At 39.8% G+C, this 18,793-nt stretch overlaps 1 protein-coding gene across 3 annotated transcripts in view; it reads right to left on the reverse strand.

Annotated features, from left to right (window-relative positions):
* Nucleotides 1-105: 105 nt before the first annotated feature.
* ABCD4 (ATP binding cassette subfamily D member 4) overlaps nt 106-18,793 on the reverse strand; it is a 31,549-nt gene continuing 12,861 nt past the window's right edge. For 2 of the 3 annotated variants that reach the window (XM_032231409.1, XM_032231426.1), the window contains 14 exons: nt 18,097-18,222; nt 17,735-17,785; nt 16,219-16,313; nt 15,176-15,297; nt 14,214-14,305; nt 13,279-13,362; nt 10,771-10,973; nt 8,625-8,716; nt 8,382-8,418; nt 5,802-5,851; nt 5,318-5,370; nt 5,147-5,223; nt 1,576-1,691; nt 106-1,491 (listed from right to left, as the gene is read on the reverse strand). In XM_032231409.1, coding sequence (XP_032087300.1) covers nt 1,423-1,491; nt 1,576-1,691; nt 5,147-5,223; nt 5,318-5,370; nt 5,802-5,851; nt 8,382-8,418; nt 8,625-8,716; nt 10,771-10,973; nt 13,279-13,362; nt 14,214-14,305; nt 15,176-15,297; nt 16,219-16,313; nt 17,735-17,785; nt 18,097-18,222 — 1,267 coding nt within the window. In that variant the 3' untranslated portion in view covers nt 106-1,422. Of the gene's footprint in view, nt 1,492-1,575; nt 1,692-5,146; nt 5,224-5,317; nt 5,371-5,801; nt 5,852-8,381; nt 8,419-8,624; nt 8,717-10,770; nt 10,974-13,278; nt 13,363-14,213; nt 14,306-15,175; nt 15,298-16,218; nt 16,314-17,734; nt 17,786-18,096; nt 18,223-18,793 lie in introns of those variants that run through there. The other variant, XM_032231417.1, reaches the window with a different exon arrangement.

Here is an 18,793-nt window from a genome sequence, read left to right on the forward strand (position 1 = left end):
ACGGCTTTAGCGACGCGATTTAATCTCCGCTATTTTGCGTAGCGCGGTTTTGTTGTGCCACGGTAAAATCAGGGGAAGTCTCTCCAAAATAATTTAATCTTTAGTAGCTTCTGAAACATCGAGGGGGCTAGCCTGATCTTTACCAGCAAGCTGTCCTGCAGCATTGATGCTGCAACTGAAAAGCCAGTGTCTTCTTGCTCCAGGCCCCTGAGCCTCTTAAAAATGTAGGATGAGTTTAGTTTGTGTTTGCTTTTATTGGTCAGACCAGGACTGATTGGAGTATGTGGTCCTGCAGATATCTGGGTGCTTGCTCATCAGAAACAGCTCTTGTGGCAACAGAGAACCTACTCCAACTTACCAAGCTTCGTTTTCAGTCTTTTCTCTGTCATCCTGGGAAAGGACATTGATAGCACCCCCTCAAAGCCTGGCTAGTAATGCAATATCATTGACTATCATTAGCATACTGTTAACACTGAATCTCCAAATATCAGGTGGCTTTTCCCAGAAGCTTCAGATAGACCAGGAGTGTCAAACTTGCGTCGTCACAGCGACATCACATGACGTATCGGGACTCCCCCCTTTGCTAATCGGGCGTGGGTGTGACCAGCGCATGATGCATCTGGCCCATAGGCTGTGAGTTTGACAGCCCTAATATAGACAATGAACAGAAGATGTAACCCTTGTGGCATTTCACATGTCAGAGGCCACTGACCTCTACACCATCACAGACTGGAATGACCACTGAGGAAGGAATAGAACCACTGAAAAAACTCCCATCCCTACCCTCTGCAAAGCTCTATCTTGTATTTCACAACTTGTCCAGAAATGCTTATTTGATTTTTTATCAAGTGGTGCTGACATTTTACAAATCTCATTGTTATTTTGCATTGAATCTTTAAACAGTCTGACTAAACAGCTCTAGGGACAAGTTAATAGATTCATTTGCTAGCAACTCAAAAAATAGAGGACTAAGGACAGATCATAGAAATTACACAGCCTCTTTCTTCCTTCGATTCAGGCAAGGAAGCTATAGTTCCAACCTTGATATAAATTATGATCAAAGGGACTGTGGCACATTCACTGTCCTTATGTAGATAGGCCAGCATAATTCCTGTTTTGCAGAGCTTTAATATCAGTCACACTTGAAAATGAGTTCCATAGAGAAAACAAAATTATTATTTTCCCTTCTGTATGAAAGGTTGTAAAAGGGGTACAGCAATAAAAACAATAGATTGGAATCAAATTTCTAAGATTAAAAAATGGTTAAAAAACTTTCCATGAATTTTAAAAATTGGAAATCTTCTTGGCACATGTAATTTTGAACTTTCAAATCATACTTTCTCCATTTAAGCATGCTGATTCCAAGGCACTTTAACTTGAGACTTTAACTCCAATATTTTCTGTGATTGATGTGAGAATAGTTCAGCGTTTCTCAATTCTTGATAGCTCCCATTTTCCTTCTCCATATAGTTTCAAAATCCAGCTATGGAACTGAAATTAAATAGTAAACACAATTTAAGAACTATGACTTTAAAAAATAATTTCCCCTTATCCCCCTGTACTCATCACTCTTACCTTTTCCAGACTTTTGCGATGGCCCACACTGACCAGAGTCATTCCCAATTGGATGCAGATCCTATACATCTCATTCTCTACATCTTCTGTCAATGCACTCGTAACTTCATCTAGCACTGCAAATTTAAACAGGAACCCTTCAATACCGCACTACTACAATTTCCAATCTTTTTCTCTTCCTTCCATAGCTGAGTAAAACACAGTGAATGTTGTCTAGTTCTCTAATTTAGCATGCCCAGATCACCATTCAGTTGTGGGGTTGTCTTTGGAGACAATTAGATAACTACAAATGATTCATAATATGGGAGCAAAGCTGCTGATGGGACAACCCCAACAGAATAGCATTACAAAGCCTATCACTGCATTGCCAACTAGTTGTCTTTTGGGCCCAACAGAGAATTCTAGTTATCCCGTTTAAAGCCCACCTAGTGTTGCACTGGGTTATGTCAGACAATGCCCAGCCAAGGTAGTACAAATACCTAGAGAGAGTCTGTTGAGACACACCTCATTTTGCAAGGACCATGAGGCATGAGACAGACAATAATGATGGCCTCTATCTGTGGAATGCTTTGTCCCTGGAAGTGAGAATACCCTCTCCCACCTTATGTTTAAGAAGTTAAAACTTATCATTCTAGTCAGCATTCAGTCTCTAACACCGTGATGGCGAACTGGTAGCACACGGAGCCATATTTGCCAGCATGGCAGCCTCAGCAGCCCTCAGCTTTGATGCTCACATCCTTCCGGAGGACTGGAGGAGGCTGTTTTCGCCTACCCTAGGTTCCTCCGAAACCTAGAGAAGGCGAAAAATAGGCCCAATGGCCAAGCCAGAAGTTCAGGAACAAACTTTTGGTTGGCATATTGGACCTGTTTTTCACCCTCCCCAGGCTCCAGAGGCTTTCCTTAAGCCTGGGGAGGGCGAAAACGGCCTCCCCCAGCCCCCCGAAGGCTGTTTTCACTCTCCCCAGGCTTCACGAAAGCCTCCGGTGCCTGGGGAGGGTGAAAATCCCCCTCCTGCCCAGGAGGTGGTTGCTCGCACATGAGCAGGTGGGTGGGCACACACAAGTACATGATAGCGTGCGCACAGTTTTGGCACACCTTTCAAAAAAGGTTAGCCATCACTGCCCTAGCTTGTTCTAGTGCCTCTTACATCTTTAGTTTTTTACTTGTTTTATATTAGGGTTCTAACTGTATGTACTAGTTGGATTGTTCATTGCACAAAATCCTAGATGTTTGAGGTGGCTTATAAATACACTAATATACATACATACAATTTAATATAAAACATCCAACCTAAACATTTATATATTGGAGAATAGAGAATTCTCAACTTAAGATTGATAAAAATGAGGGTGAATATTCATTCTACGAGCTTATGGGTTGGTGTTCTGATCCAGGCTTCCTTAGAAACCAAGAAGCAAAGTCTTGGTCCCTGCAAAACTTCTTTTATTTACATGACTGTGACCTTTCATTCACAGTCAGCATGGCTTAGCAAACAGTCTTTCAGAGGAATGTTTACACCACACACCTTATCTCATTTGGAGAGCTGCCAGATAACTAGTTTCCAATGCAGGGCAAAGCAAACTTGGCACAGAGTCTCTTAAAGTCATACACAGAACTTGCCAATCTTGAACCAACTGAATGAACGAATTATTTCCTGCAAAAGCCCACTCCCCGTTTGTTCCTCTTTTGTTTCCTATGGGAGGGGCCAATCACCTCCAAGGTGTGGCTTTACTCCTAAGTCGATCCTGCTTTCTTAGTTGTTATTGTCTTCTGACAACTCTGCGCATGCGCATACTGGAAACAGGTGCCAGCTGTTCTTCTGCTTTACTGCTATCCAATTCCCTTTCTGCCTCTGATGCAGAGCCCTCATCTGAGCTTTCCTCCACCCCCAGGACTGGCCCATGTTCCTCCCCAACCTCCTCACTGTCTGACACTCTTGCCAGCTCTGCTGACCGCTGGCGGGCTACAACAGTTGGTTTCCGAACACTTCATTACCAGGCTAGATAACATCTTCTCCCCTAAACTCTGCGGAATATGTTACCTAGCCTGTTAATGAAACGTTTGGAAACCAACCCACAAGCTCGGAAAATAAATCTTCACCCTCATCCTACACCCGAGCTACAGATATTCGTCACTATTGCATTGATAAAAATGCATATTGAAGTAAATAGATCACAAGCACTGGCCATTAAGCATTCTATGCAGCCATCTCCCATCTGTTACAAAAAGCAAGGCAGATATGCTCCAGGTACACAACGGTGCCATCTTACAGGACTTAGGAAACACAGCTACTCTGTTGCAGTACCTGCCTTCGGGAATGAGCTCCCCCAAGTGTCTTGTGTAGCTCCCGTACTTATGATGTTCAGGAAGCTACTAAAAACCTAGTTGTTCCCGGAGATCTCAGAAGAGGATGATTATAAAGCCCATTTTAGTTACATTTATTATGGTTGTTTTGTTTGGGTTTTGGTTTTTTTGTATTGTTTTTCTTTTTATCTGCTTTATATTGTCATGAAGCCTTGAAATTAGTAAGTAAATAATATTCAGTTCCAATTCTCATTAATCTAGGCAGCATGGCTTATAATTAGAGTTAATGCTATTTGAAGTACAACACTGGGAGAGGCACACGATGCCAACCTCATTCTCTAACCCTCAACAATACTAAAGTGGCATTTTAAACTACAGAGTTGTCATCACGGGCAAATGTTGAAACATCTCCAAGTGTTTGTTTCCAGCAGCATTCCAGATTAAAGATAATGCATACTGAAATGTAAATCAGCCAAAATAGAATGCCTAGGCTTGTATCCAACAGTGTAGCTAGTTTAGTGCTACCAGAACTGGGTTGTAAAAATCTGCAATGCCTATTAAATAGCACTATGAACTGTGCTGCCATCTGTGGCCATTTTGGATTTTTGCAGTCTTTAAGCTATGTAGTTCACCCTTTTCTAATGTGAAATTTTCCAAGCATGTTGGGATAAAATTCTCATTATTATTACAATCAGCCATGCCATTTGCTAAGGCTGAAATAATTATTTCAATGTCTTTACTACTGCAGTTTTGGTCATGAAGCAACTTTGTTGTCAGCCCAGTTTTGTTTTCTAATCTACTTTTCCCTTCATGCTCTTCTCTTCAATGTACTAAAGTTATTCCTGTTCCAATCCTCCTTTCCTAGCTCTCCTGAAGCATCCTCTCTCCTTTGGCTTTCTGCATTTCACATTTTATCAAGGTCCTATTTCCTCAGCTCTGCCTTTCAAAGACATTGAAGCCAAAAGATCTATAGGAAAAACTAAGGAGAATCCAGCTTTCCAACAGATGGTCAATCTGTATTACAACAGATTGTAATATCTCAAAGACTGATGTTACTATTATTGTCTAAGCTTTTGTGATCACTTCACCAGGCATATGGTCTGTGAGAAAATTGCTGTTATAGGAAAGGGACTAAGCGGTGGATTGTGATCCACAAAAAACCAGTGTAATCATAATTTCTTATGTGCCACAAATCACCAATGCCTTCCCATATCCTTAAATAAGAGAATTAACCCTATTACCCTCCACTCTGCACTCCTTTTCTTACCTGCATACTGGGGTTGTAAGTAGAACAGGCGAGCAAATGACAGCCTTTGCATCTCACCTGGTGAAAGAATGTCATACCTACATAAAAGATAAGAAGCAGAACAATCCACAATAAACACCACTGCTCTGGTCTTCCACAGCTTTTGATATACTCACACCAAAGCGGCCTTACCAGTTCCAGTCCACAGGCTGGTCCAAACCTCCTGTTCTCATTAACAAGTCTGACTGTATTAGGCATAGAAAACAACATGTTAAAAAACACAACTTGGTCCCCCCCCGCCCCCCATCATCCAAATGCTTTCTCAGGCCTGTCGTCACAGAATCACCTTGGTTTGTTGGTATAAGCCCATGGCCAACTCTTACTTGCTCTCTGGTATCATGCCTTCACTGTAAGTCAGGAAGGCTGTTGCTAAAATTTATTATATTGGTAAGGTTTGTTCAGTACAACATTGTGAGCTAAGGTTCAGCTTTGATACCAGTCATAAATTTAACTGCTGATGCTCAGTGTTCTCCAAATCCAGCCAACATACTGAAATTCATAGTTCTTCTCTTTAAGGGTTAATTATTGGCTTAAACTTGGTGAACCTTTTCACCCACTGTCTTCCAAAAACTGGGGTATGAACCAATTTATATATTTCATGGCCTAGGTAACTCACCAGTCCAGTCAGCTCCAGGAACCTGAGTATCCTATCATCATCTATAGACCCTGTGATACGAGAAATTCAGTGGCAGAAGCATGCTAATAAAAAGGTGCTTTTTTCAGATCAGTATTCTGCAAACTTTGCAGTGCTGTGACCCCCAAAATAAGACATGAAATCTTATTGTGAAAAGACATATGACATTCCCATAATAAAGCTAATGACTTATTGAAAGTAGGGTAGAAAGGGAAAAATACACCCCACTTTTTAAAAAATAATTAACATTTAATCTATAATTGGTGATCTTCCAGATGTGGCAGAATTGCAACTCCTAGGAAACCCAGTCTGTCTGTAGCTAAGTAGGCAGACATTTTTTAGTAAGAAGGTTCTCTTCCCAAGAAAGATACCTTTATTTCTGCCCCTACATCCATTGCCTCTGGCCACATTTTCAAATCTTTTGCAACTGGAAGCAAAAGTAAAATGAGCACAGTTCTCTGGTATGAACCTCAGCCTGGGTTGTTGTAGTGTAGTCCGTCTGCCTTCTTATTTCTATTCATGCCCTTTTGAAGTGTCACATAAAGGCAGGAATCAAAAATGGTTATCCTTTGTTCCTTCTCCCAGTTTTTCTTATGGATAAGGATCCCCATAAGGCTCATATCTATCACAAGTGGGAATATCCCACAACAACCAGGATGGGCACACCTCTCAATTCTGACAATACAGACATCTTTGGAACTGTATACTATGAACTGGCATTATATTATTGGACTACAAATTCCATTTTTATTTCTCTTCCCTTCTGGCATATCAGCTTTCCAGCACTGGCTTTCCTGTAATTAAGTAACATCATACAACCTGGGAATTGTAGAATTTGCAATCCAACACATCCGGTGAATGCAAGATTGAGAAAAATCTGATTACTCCAGTATGAATTAAAGTCAAGGTATACAAGTGTGAAGCTCTCAAATGCTTGGAAGCAGCCTCTGGAGAGCTTCCAAAAGTTATTAATGAAGAAAGTGATTAAATGCACAATATAAAAATAATCAAATTTATTATATTTATTTTCAATCAAATTTAAATGTAAATGCTATTTTTTTTATTCTCGCGCCAGCCATTACTTTTTAAAATGTAGGTCCTGACATTCTATGTTTAGCTCCAACCTAGAAAAAAATGTACTTTCCCAAATCAGAGAGATTCCAGCATTTAAGGAACAACTCAAAATAGATATAAGAGCTAGACGTTGCTGAGACAGAACCCAAGCAAAATAACTTCCAGTCTCATAAAGTAACCCCAGCTTTTATTAGATTTACATTAACAGGATTTTCCAAACTATCTGAAAGTAGAGTACAGCTGTTTATTAATCAAGCATCATTTTTATTTAGATGACCTTTCCCCAAGGACTTTAAAGATTGATTTTAAACAACGCTTTCACTGATAAATTTGCTGAGAACCTAGAAGTTATCTATCATCACAAAATCAGAATTGTTTGATTATTCTCATGGCTTTTATAAACATGCTAGTCCACCATTTGGATTTATAATTGACAATGATGTCCTGCATACAATAGTGACTATGACAGATGGTTGGCTACCAGCAAAACTTTCACATCACCTCATATTACCTCAGGGCAGAAGGGTTTTCAGTGGAGTCATGTCCCACATTTAGTTGCCAAATAAAACCTTGTGATGACCAGAAACATATTAGAGATACCCAATAAAATGAGGGAGGAGCAGGAAAGGGTAAGGAACTGACTTAGGGGAGTCAAATTGCCTTAGAGGCCATTCATTAACACTCACAATATATTATTTTGATAAGAGGGCTCATCATCCCCATCCTTTTTATCCAAACGTCTTTGGATAAAAACCTCTTTCCTGGATTTATGCCATACACACAAATTGAATTTATATCTCTTAAGAGGGCTTTTCATTTTACCTCTTTATCAAAGTTGTACTTTATCAACTTTTCTCCTTCTGTCCAAATTCAATTGTCTACTCTTTTAGAGTATAAAGTTTAGACTATACCCCTCATACTTTCATGGATTGATTTGGGGTTTGTAAAAGGAGAGTGCAGTTTCAGTCACTTTTCCTGGAAGGTGAATTCTATAATTTAAAAAATATTAAAATTTTAAAAACGAAGTTAAAAATGGTATGTTCAGAGGACAGATACCTACATAGATAATAAATAGTAGCTCTGCGGATGATTTGGAATGAGACTGCCATCAACTCTAAGCAGTATAATCAGCAGATTTTCAACACATAATCATTCAGAACATTTTGAAGGGCATCAAGCTGCATATCCATGGAATAAATCTGTGCTGACTGGTTTGATCAAGATTTCACCACAATTCACATATAATCTGTTGAAAGTTTTCTTTGGCTATATAGCACAAGGCCAAACATGCATATACAGGGACACCTCATAGCCCTAAACATATTAAATAACTTTCAATAAAATTATGTCAATTATGTTTTGCAAAAAAAATAGTAAAGGACACAAAGAATTCGTCTATCTATATGTACTGCTAGTTCATGAAATGAAGATATATACAATTAAGAAAAAATATACACCATGGCAGTCTCCAATTCAATTCCCACTCACCAGAATCTGGATAGATTTCCTTTAGAGGGTATATAATCTGAATCAAATAAAGCAGACACAAATTCCAAATGAGACACTTCACAAACATAAAGGAGTCAGAGATAAGCAGCAATTCCCCTCCCTTAAGGAACTTTTAATAAGTAAATCAAGCAGGGTTCCTAGATGTATGTATTGAATATACAGTAATTCTGGAGCATGCAGGAAATCTAACCACTCTGACAATCTGATACTAACATGACTCACCTGTTCCCGCAGCGTTCCATCTGTGAAGAAAGGACGCTGAGGTATGATCACCACTCCATGGGGGCCAAAGGAACTCAGCATATGGACTTCTCCTGCAGAAGTCCAGCAGAAAAAAGTAAAAAAAAGAAAAGCGAAAAAATTCAAAATCATTTAATCAACCTATTTACGGTTTGGATGTATGCGAGATCATCTTATGCATTTGCCTGTTTTTTTTTTATTAGCTGCAGGAAATGGATCTTTATTTTGTCACATTTGCCAGTGGTTCATCATGTGGAAATTAAAGAAGACAATTTTTGATATAGGATCTCTGGATGTACCCATATTTCTGCTTCTGCTGACACAAAGCATTGTAAACTTTCGATGTCAACTGGAAACCTATTGGTTCACTCAGGATTTTAACAAAATGTGTACTGTTGTGCTTTTTGTTGCTCTGTTCTGTTTTTGGTTTTAAGATGTGGGACACCTGTGTCTTCAAGCCTGTTTAGTTTCCCCACAACCCTTTTAAGATTATTGCATTCATAATGAAAAATAAAGAAATTTTATAAATGAAATAAACTCAATACACACAAAACCCCAATATTAATAATCAAAAACATTTTAAGTAAAACAAAAGATCCAATAGACCAAGAAGAAAAAACAAGAGTCATCTACAGCATACAGTGTGAAGACTTTAATAGCCACTACGTAGGACAAACAGGAAGAAGACTAAACGAGTGCTTTCATAAACATTAATTGCCATCCGAAAACACAATGAAAACTTCTTAATCTCACAAGTCATGGACAGATTTAATAATAGTTTCATCTGGGAAACTATGAGGATCATAGACCAAGCTAAATCCAAATATGCTAGCAAATTCCTGGAAGCTGTGGCATTCAGACAAATCAGGTATCACAATAGACACATACGTAGATATAAACCACATTTAAAATCCAATAAAAAGTAATTTAAAAAGCTACGGATGAAATAAAAAGACTAGACTACATCTTCTCCAGCAGCTTACATTCAGATAAGCAGATCACAAGCAGAAAACAAAACCCTAATCAAACAGCTATCAAGGAGAAAACACCATCATCACCAACATTGGAAGGAAAGAGGGAGAAAATCCCACACTCACTAGCACTGATGATATTATCTAGTTGGGTAAAGAAATGTCTGTAAGCAAACAACCAAGATCAGAGAGCACCAAGGACTCCATTGACTTCATGACCTGGACAAGTTCTGAAAGTCTTCCTAATTCAGTGAAGTCTGCAATCCCTATAAACAATCTTCCCCATGTTCTGACCTAGGCTTCCTGTACAGTGAAACACACCCAATTGTCCAAAAGCCCTCTTTTTATTTCAAAGGCTGTGAATTATATTCATTCACGGCCCGTAATGAGTTCCAAATAGTAACAAATAGTTCTACAGCAGGCTGCCAAAGTCCTTCGGGATAAGGCTGATAAGCACTCACCTTTATCTTCTTTGAAAATGCTGCCAAAGACTTAATTGGCAATTAGCTTGGCAAGGCCACACGAAGCAAAGAGTGCAAAAATATTTTCAGAAGGTAAATTGACCAGCATGAACCAAATTGGTTTCTGCAATGGCTCATGTGCCTTTGCTCCTCCTTTATGTCCTATGGGAGGGGCCAATCACCTCCAAATCTTACTCCTGAGTCGTCCCTTCTGTTTTAATTGTTCTTGCCTTCTGGCAGCTCTGCGCATGTGCACACTGGGAACAGGAGGAGCCTGTTCCTCTGTCCCGCTGCTGTCTGACTCTGGAGGCAGCACATAATTCCCAGATGGCCCTGGCCCCCTCTCTGCCTCCGACACAGAGCCCTCGTCCAAGTCTTCCCCAGACTCCAGGACTGGCCCATGTTCCTCCCCAACCTTCTCACTGTCCGACTTCGCTGCGAGCTACACAGGCTGTGATGGACCACAACACACCAACTTGTCACCCTTAAGTGGAGGAAGGTTGGGACTAAAACTACTATCAATGGCTACGCTCTGAACATTTATAGCCTTACACTTCTGGATAGCGTCACATGTATATTTACATTTCTGAATAATCTAAATTCAACTTTTATCCCATGAGCCAGGTTATAAAGGATCAACTTGTTGAAAAGCCTTAATGTACCAATGCACAATTTCTGGGACGTTGGGGCACTTACCCTGCTTGCACTTCCACAGGCCTCCGAGAATACGCAACAAAGATGTCTTTCCTGTGCCTGTATTTCCAGTAATCAGGAGATTGTCCCCTTGTGTGACTCTCATGTTTAGGTCCTTGATAAGCAGGTTCTTGGAGGGAGCTGCAAGGGAAACATGCTCCAGAACAAAAGCGGTGTCGCTTGAGACCCTCTTCTCTCTAGAAATGCTGAAGACATCAAGCCCCCATAAAAAGAGAGGGAAGATAAGTTAAGGACAGATAGTATGTACATGGTTCATAGAAAGAGAGTGCAGTCTGTATATAGTTTAGCACTTTAATGATAACAGCTTATGTAGCCCCAAAGAAACAAGAACAGCCCCAACTCCAAATATTTTGTTACAGAGACACTTCTCAACAGTTCAGCCATTCTGGGCATCAATTGCTGCAATGTGCAGAGCTTTTAAAACTTCTTGGTGTCGGAATTCATAAAACTTCTCAGGTACCCATATGTTCCCCCAACCCATCGAGTGGCCTGAGAAACCTTTGGGAATTTAGAAGATCAGGGCCTGGCAGCCTCTTTGTAAAGGTCAAAGTATGCTATCCCATCTCTTTTTCACTCCCTATACTTCTTGTCCAAATCCCTGTCAGCACCAAGTGCTGCAGCTCTCAGATTCCACTTGGCATTGGTGGGTATGTGTGTGCCCTGATTTATTTATTATTTTAAATGTTTAAATTGCTCAACAGCTGAGTTTCTGTGGCTGGTTTACAATAAATCACTAAAATAATTACAATCTGAATACAGACGGATAGGTACTGAATAGGTAGGTACCGAATAAAAGATAAAAAAAACCACCACATGCAGTAAATTAGCTCATTCAAAAAAAGAAACAGTATGAATTAAAATAAAATGAATTGCTAGCCTGAAAAATAGAATGGGTTTTACCTGGTACTGAAATGATGCCAGTATGGATAACAATCAAGTCTCGGGAGGAGGGGTATTCCACAAATGGAATGCCATATCCCCTTTTTCTATTCTTATAAGACTTTCTACAGTTAAAAGAAAGGGGGATAGATAAAAAAACTTCCCCCTATCTATCACCACTAATTATCCACCCCCCAAAAAAATTATTTTTGAACCCAGAAACATGATTGGGAGCCACCTAGCATTTTTAGGCACCTGGCATGAAGTTGGTATCTCCGGCTTCTCAAATTCATAAAAAGAATAATAGAACATTGTGATGGTGAACTTATGGCACGGCAGCTGCTCTTTGGGTTTCCGGCGCATGCCAGCTCATCTTCACATGTGCCGGAGCCCTGAAAACCCAAAGACCATCTGGCCGGTGTGCATGTGCATGCCGGCCATCTGGTCTTTGGGTTTCCGGGGCTCTGGCATGCACGAAGACCACCTGGCCGGGGCACATATGTGTGCTGGAAACCAGAAAACCAGGCGGCCGACATGCACATGCGCACTGGCTAGCGGGTCTTCGAGTTTCCGGGGCTCCGGCGTACACATGCATGCATGCATGTTCCAATTAGGGCACTGGGTGCCAAAAAGATTCACCATCACTGATATAACAAGTGAAAGAAGGCCTCAGCCCAATACTAGGTTCTTACAGTCTGACCTGGTATACTGTAACTTCTTACATCCCTGACTTCCTATATAGCCTTAGAATTTTGCAGAATTATTTCCCTGCCAAACCATCTCAGGAGGATAAACTGGAATATTCTTCCACAGGTATGGCCAAGATATTTAGCTATGATTTGCTATGATAACCCAAATAACCAAGGAGCACCATGGCATAAAAACCAAACTGTCATCCCATATCCCCGGTGGCACGCAGAGCCATTTGTCAGTGACTTCCGGTTTGCTCGTTGGGTCATTTTTTGTCCTCTGGAGCCTTCACGGAAGCCACCTGAAGGTCCCTGAAGGCTCCGGAGGGCTTAAACCAGCCCTACGAGCAAACCGGAAGTCCATTTCCGAACTTTTGGTTTGCCCCTTAGGGCTGGTTTTTTGCGATCCGGAGGCTTCAGGGAAACTCCTGAAGCCTCCGTAGGGCCTCCGGGGCGTGGGGGGGGAGGCTGTTTTTACCCTCCCCAGGTTCTTATAAAGCCTCTGGAGCCTGGGGAGGGCGAAAAAAGCATGCAAAAAAATGGGGGGGGGGGGAGTGCCTGTCATGGGCGCATGCACACTGGGGGGGGTGTCGTGCATTGCATTATGGGTGTGGCACGCCCACGCATGACCCCCCTGTGCTCCCCCTGCTTAGCAGTTAGACTTATATACCGCTTCATAGGGCTTTCAACCCTCTCTAAGCGGTTTACAGAGTCAGCATATTGCCCCCAACAACAATCCGGGTCCTCATTTTACCCACCTCGGAAGGATGGAAGGCTGGTGAGATTTGAACAGCCGAACTGCAGAACTGCAGTCAGCTGAAGTAGCCTGCAGTGCTGCATTTAACCACTGCACCACCTCGGCTCTTATGGCATGCGAGCCAAAAAAGGTTTGCTATTGCTGCCATATCCTATAGCTAGGTACCTGTCAAAGTCCAGTTTGTCTTCTGATTCAGTATGATTTTGCTTCTTGGAAAGGTCCAGCAATACTTCCTGCAACTCTCCAATTCTACAAAAGCCGGTGATTAGGGAGGGAGATGAAAGAAAAAATGCTTACGTTATACAATTTCCCCAAAGCTAAGAAAATATTTGCTGAAAAGAGGAAGAGGTTATATATGATTAGATATATTGGAGTGGTTAATGTTTGTAGAGTTCCATGGTCCACCTGAAATGCTCTTCAAATATGAATGCCCTGTAGCCTAAGAGAAGTGCCAGTTGAAATTAACCACTTTAGAAGTTGAAAATAAGTTTCTTTACTCTGCTGTATCTACCACTTCTAATTAGATCAGGGGTCCCCCCAACCCCCAGTCAGTGGACTAGCACCAGGCTGCACAAACAAGTGAAGCCCCATCTATGGGATGCAGGCATTACACAAAACCATGTCCCCTCTGGTTCGTGGAAAAACCTCTCTTCACGGATCCGGTCCCAAAAGGTTGGGGGCTGCTGAATTATATGATCAGTGTTTTAGTTCTTAAGAGGGGGGAAAAATAGATTGCCTTGTTATTTTTTCCTCTTTAAAAAGGCATCTTAGAAGAGATTCTATGACAGGCCTCTTTTATGGCCTCAAAGTGAGGAGAGTGAAAACTCTACCCTCCCCCCCTTTTTATAACCTATATAGCAAAATCAGATATTTAAGACACTCATGCCATCTCTTCAAACTATTAAATTCTCATTTCACAAGGAGATCTGGTTTTGTCCATCTTTGAAACAAGGCCCTCAAATCTAGGTGTAGTCCTTGAACGGACAAAAATCATAGACTTCTGGAACAAACAGTGATGGGTTCCTTTGCCCTTTAGAGCTTGAAAGATCCAGAAGCTTCCATGCTATCTGAGTGCTTCCCAAACCCAGAGAATAACATACCTGTGCGTGTAGCCAGCGACATCAGACACTGTGGTAGATAAATCAATTAAGATGCTGAAACAGTGAATCAAGTAAATGGAGACAAAGGCATTCTGCAAAGCAATATCACAAGAAAACAGAGTTAAGCCAAGATGGGGAAATGGTCCACAAGAGAAAGGCAACTTTAACTATATTACCCTGATGCTAAGAAATTGTTCCTTGATAATTTCTGACTCTTCTGCTGCTCACAGAATTTGTCATACATCTCACAGAGAAAAATAGAAACACATTTTGCTATACATTGGTTGCCTTGAAAATCTTGAAAAAATTCCTTCCTCTTCCAAAAATGTTTCATTACATAGTAAAGAATATAAGCCCAATTAGTTTTAGATTGATTTGTAGCAACCAGGAATTTAGTACAGGCAGCTTGCCTTGAAAGAGTGATTTCAGTGATCCCTCCTTTTCAGAAAGAGGGCACTCATCCCATGACAGGTGAAGCAATAAATATGCCAACGTGAATGCTGTTATGACAAGCCAGTTAGATCCCAACAGTCAGCAGTATGTAGAAACAACAAATATCCTATGGCAGGAAAGACTGGGGGCTCTTATTTAGTACATTCTAGGTTTCTCTTTGGTAACAATAACATCCCTAACACAGGACTCTTGGATTCTTCCATCTAATACTTATTTTCATTTCTGTAAAACATTTTAAAATTCATGAAACATTGTGGACTGAAATATGTAGAATAGCCTCAAAGAAGCTATGGTTCTCTGAGGTGATTAACATAGAGTATTTTGAAAATCTTGTGACTTTCAAAGAAAAAGAGAGTAATAGCAGCATTGGGGAAAATAATTATAGGTTAATGCTCTGGGATGAATTTCTAAGACAACCAAAGGGCAAGCCATAGAATATAAACTGAGAGCAAGCCTTTAATTAATATAAAAACAGGATCTTTCACCCCAGAAAATTTGCAAAAACTCACCTTGCTAACTAAGGAGCTCAATTCTGTGGGATTCAGATCATCATATACTCCATTAAATATAGGAATGGCAATCATCACGTAACTCAGGATGGCGCCCAAATAGTCAAAGGTGTTGATCCCAACTGAACAAAAAAACATACTAGCGTGATATAGTCAGTAGAAGGGAGCTTTTGAACAGGTAATAGGATCCAGATCTTGCCATACTGGGTTCAAGTGCAGAAAGATACATTTTTTTCACATGGGCACAAAGTTTATTGTAGAGCACTACCTTCACTTACACTTTAGCTGAAATTAGATTGAAAATGACCTTTATATTTGCAAAGTAGGGAATGTTTCTATATTAACAAAATTGCTTTAGCAGTGTGGGCCAAAGCAAATATTTTTGATTCAATGTCGTTCTTACAATGTATGTCTCTAGTCCGTACCATGCTTTTTAAAATAGCATGTTATATGTTGTACAAATCTTGCAGTTATTCAAGAAACAAAATGACCCAGGGGGGTGTATAATTAAAGTCTAATTAGCCTTTGATAAGGCAGCCTATGAACACAGACCAGTTTGACCAACTTATAGCCATGATCATACATCATTATATATACGTTTGACTTTGTGCTTGTTTTAGCCTGGAAGAAATATCCCTATCCAAACTAGATTCTTATATTTAGGGACATACATATCAACAGTACAGATATATCTGCCCATTATTCGAAACAGCAAAACACTGGGAATGTCCTTTGAATAGAGATAGAAAATCCCATAAAATCCAAGTGCTGATTACTTTGTTCAAAAACGTAAAAGCTGTATCCTGCTTTAACACCCACCCTAAAGACTGTCACCTTTCAAGTACATAAACCAAACATTTCCACTTGCATTTGGATAGCTATGGAATTCATCTTCTGATTCAAAGTTAGCTGATGCTTGATTACTTTACTGTTTGAAATCTTTCGCCCTCAAAATATTTCCCACATGCAGGATTTAAACTTTATCCCTAGTGAAGCTACTTTAATCAATGTACAAGTTAAGATGATAAAAAACTTCTTCTTACTGTATAGCCACAGTTCCTTTCCAATCAATTCCCTTTGCGTCTTTAAAAGGTTTTGAAGCTTGTAGTTGGTTCGCATGTGTTCAACTTCCCCAGCTCTGCAAAACAACAAAATAAAAAGGACATGATCAGCCAGTTATAGTGGTCCTTTCTTCAAACTCAGTTTTGTGGGCCAGGAAATCAAATGTAGCATTAGAAAAAACATAGGGCAACTCTCCACATATTTTCATGAACTGAGTTCATAAACCTGTTAAATCTGCAGTTTAGCAACTTTAATATATGTGGACTTAGAATTCCCCAGCATGCAGGCAATGCCATAATTAAAACATGGAAAAAAGAGTCCTATTTGCTGATATAATTTAGAGTATCACTACTTCAGTTTCAGCTTCCATCATCCCCAGGGAGCATTTATACTCAAACCACATTGAAACACTGCCACTAGTGACCTCATGTGGCAAAAAGCAGAAAGCCAGATGGGCCATATGTGTTCCTTTTGTTTTGATCTGCGGCCCTTTTCCTTGTCCATCCACCAAAATGTCCCTCTAGTGTAATTCACATTTACTTATGCAGAAGCACATTTTGCTTTCAAAATTTCTACCTGCCATATGAGTAACTAAAAATAACAGTATTGAATACAGACAGGAAAAATCCTTCATTCTCCATTGGGTCCTGATTTCCCTTACTTCTGAATTAATTTCCTGTGATGCAAGAGGAGACATATAATATTTGTTCCTGCACTTTGAGGAAAACATTCAAAACAAATGACCGAAAGCACCGCACATTTTCAATCTCTATGCACATGCTACAAGAAGCACATAAGCGAGTCTCATTCATAAAGTCTCAGCATGATTAACTCACCGCAGATCTTTTGTCACTGAGTTTTGAAAGGATAATAGTTGGACTGAATATATTTACAAAACAGCCCATAATTAGAAATCCTAATAAGTCAAGACAAGAGAGCTGATGACTACCAAATGGATGAAAAGGAAGTTCCAACAGTTTTTGTTAAAAATTGTCTGAAAGTTATTGACATATAACCTGGTCAGTCATGATTGGATAAAATTGATATGATCTTCAAAAAGAAAGAGATAACACATTTAAGAAGTAGAATTCATATATGGTAGAAGCAAGGACAGGAAGATATAAAAAGATATGTGGCTGGTATAAACTAATTTTAGGTATATTTTTCCTTTCCTTATCGCGTGGTTTTAATTACCTTGGTTTACTATTTTTCATCCTCCTCCTGCATTTAGTACGATACGGCTCACCCAAAAAGAATACAGTGATGGTTATCTATGTACGCATGTATAGCTTAAGAAAAAGGAGCTTAAATTTGAAAAAAGGGGAGAAAATCATTCAACAGCCTGAACAGGCATGAAGAAAATGGGGAAAATGACAACTACATGAAATTCTTTTTACTGTATATGGAATATGTATTATCCATAAAAATGGAATATACAATTTTCTTGCTTTTGAAGACTGAAAGGAGATACTCAAAAAAAGGTGAAAGATATTTTACCTGTAGAAAGCAACAGATTCAGCATTCACCCGCAGCTGCATATGCTTAAACCTGTAAGAAAGAAGGAAAACATTTTCTTCCGTGTGTGTCAATTGGTTAGATGAAACAATCAGAATTTCAGAAAAGCCTCCTTCATAATTATCCTACAACATAATGTTCCGAAGGACAGGAATAGTTACAAGGATTGTGCAGCATCTTAGCAAAGGCCTGAAAACATTAATAACATTTCTGACCTATCACTTCCATACCTTAGTCACTTGAACGGATATCACAACTAAGTTGATGTATTGATATCTTTGCAAATAACACCACAAGTCATTTTAGATGTGAATCAATTAATAAGATCTGCTCAATATATTCACCTGAAATCACCTTCAAGTTTTTCCTGTTGCACCAATTTTGAAACAATGGGACTCATTAGGAACTTGTTAACAATTGTCCCAATGATAAAATAGCCAAAGATGCTTAGCGGACCTTGCCAACCAGTGCTAAAAGAGAGAAATGCAGAGAAGTTAGCAAATCTAGCGGCAAGAGGGTTATTTTTTATAACACTATAAATGGGCAGCAATTATTAGTGTCACAGTTGTTACACTAACCATATACAGGTGGTCTTCAGTTAATGGTTACTTGTTCAATGACTATTCAAACTGGCAAGAGTCCTGAACAAGTGGTAGTTACAGCTGGTCCTCAAAAACCTGGCCATTACAGCATCCTGTGGTCTCATGATCATGATCCTAGTGCTTGGTAATCAGTTCAGATTTCTAATCATCACAGTATCCTGTGGTCATGTAATTGCAAGTTGCAACATTCCTTGACAGTTTCCTCAACAAAGTCCATGGGAAAGAATGCAGGAGGTTGGAAGTTGCAATCACATGAAGTCCTCATTTAATGATTTTAGTGATTTGCTTAATGATAAACAGGGACTACCAGAACTGCTGCACAGTGCAATCATGTGACATCAAAATTTATGACTGCATAATAAATGTATGACTGCATTGGAAATTCCAGTCCCAACTATCCTTGTTAAGTGAGGATTACCTTTAATCAAAGAGCATTACA

Source organism: Thamnophis elegans, chromosome 1 (assembly GCF_009769535.1).
Source record: "Thamnophis elegans isolate rThaEle1 chromosome 1, rThaEle1.pri, whole genome shotgun sequence".
In the NCBI taxonomy this organism is placed as follows: domain Eukaryota; kingdom Metazoa; phylum Chordata; class Lepidosauria; order Squamata; family Colubridae; genus Thamnophis; species Thamnophis elegans.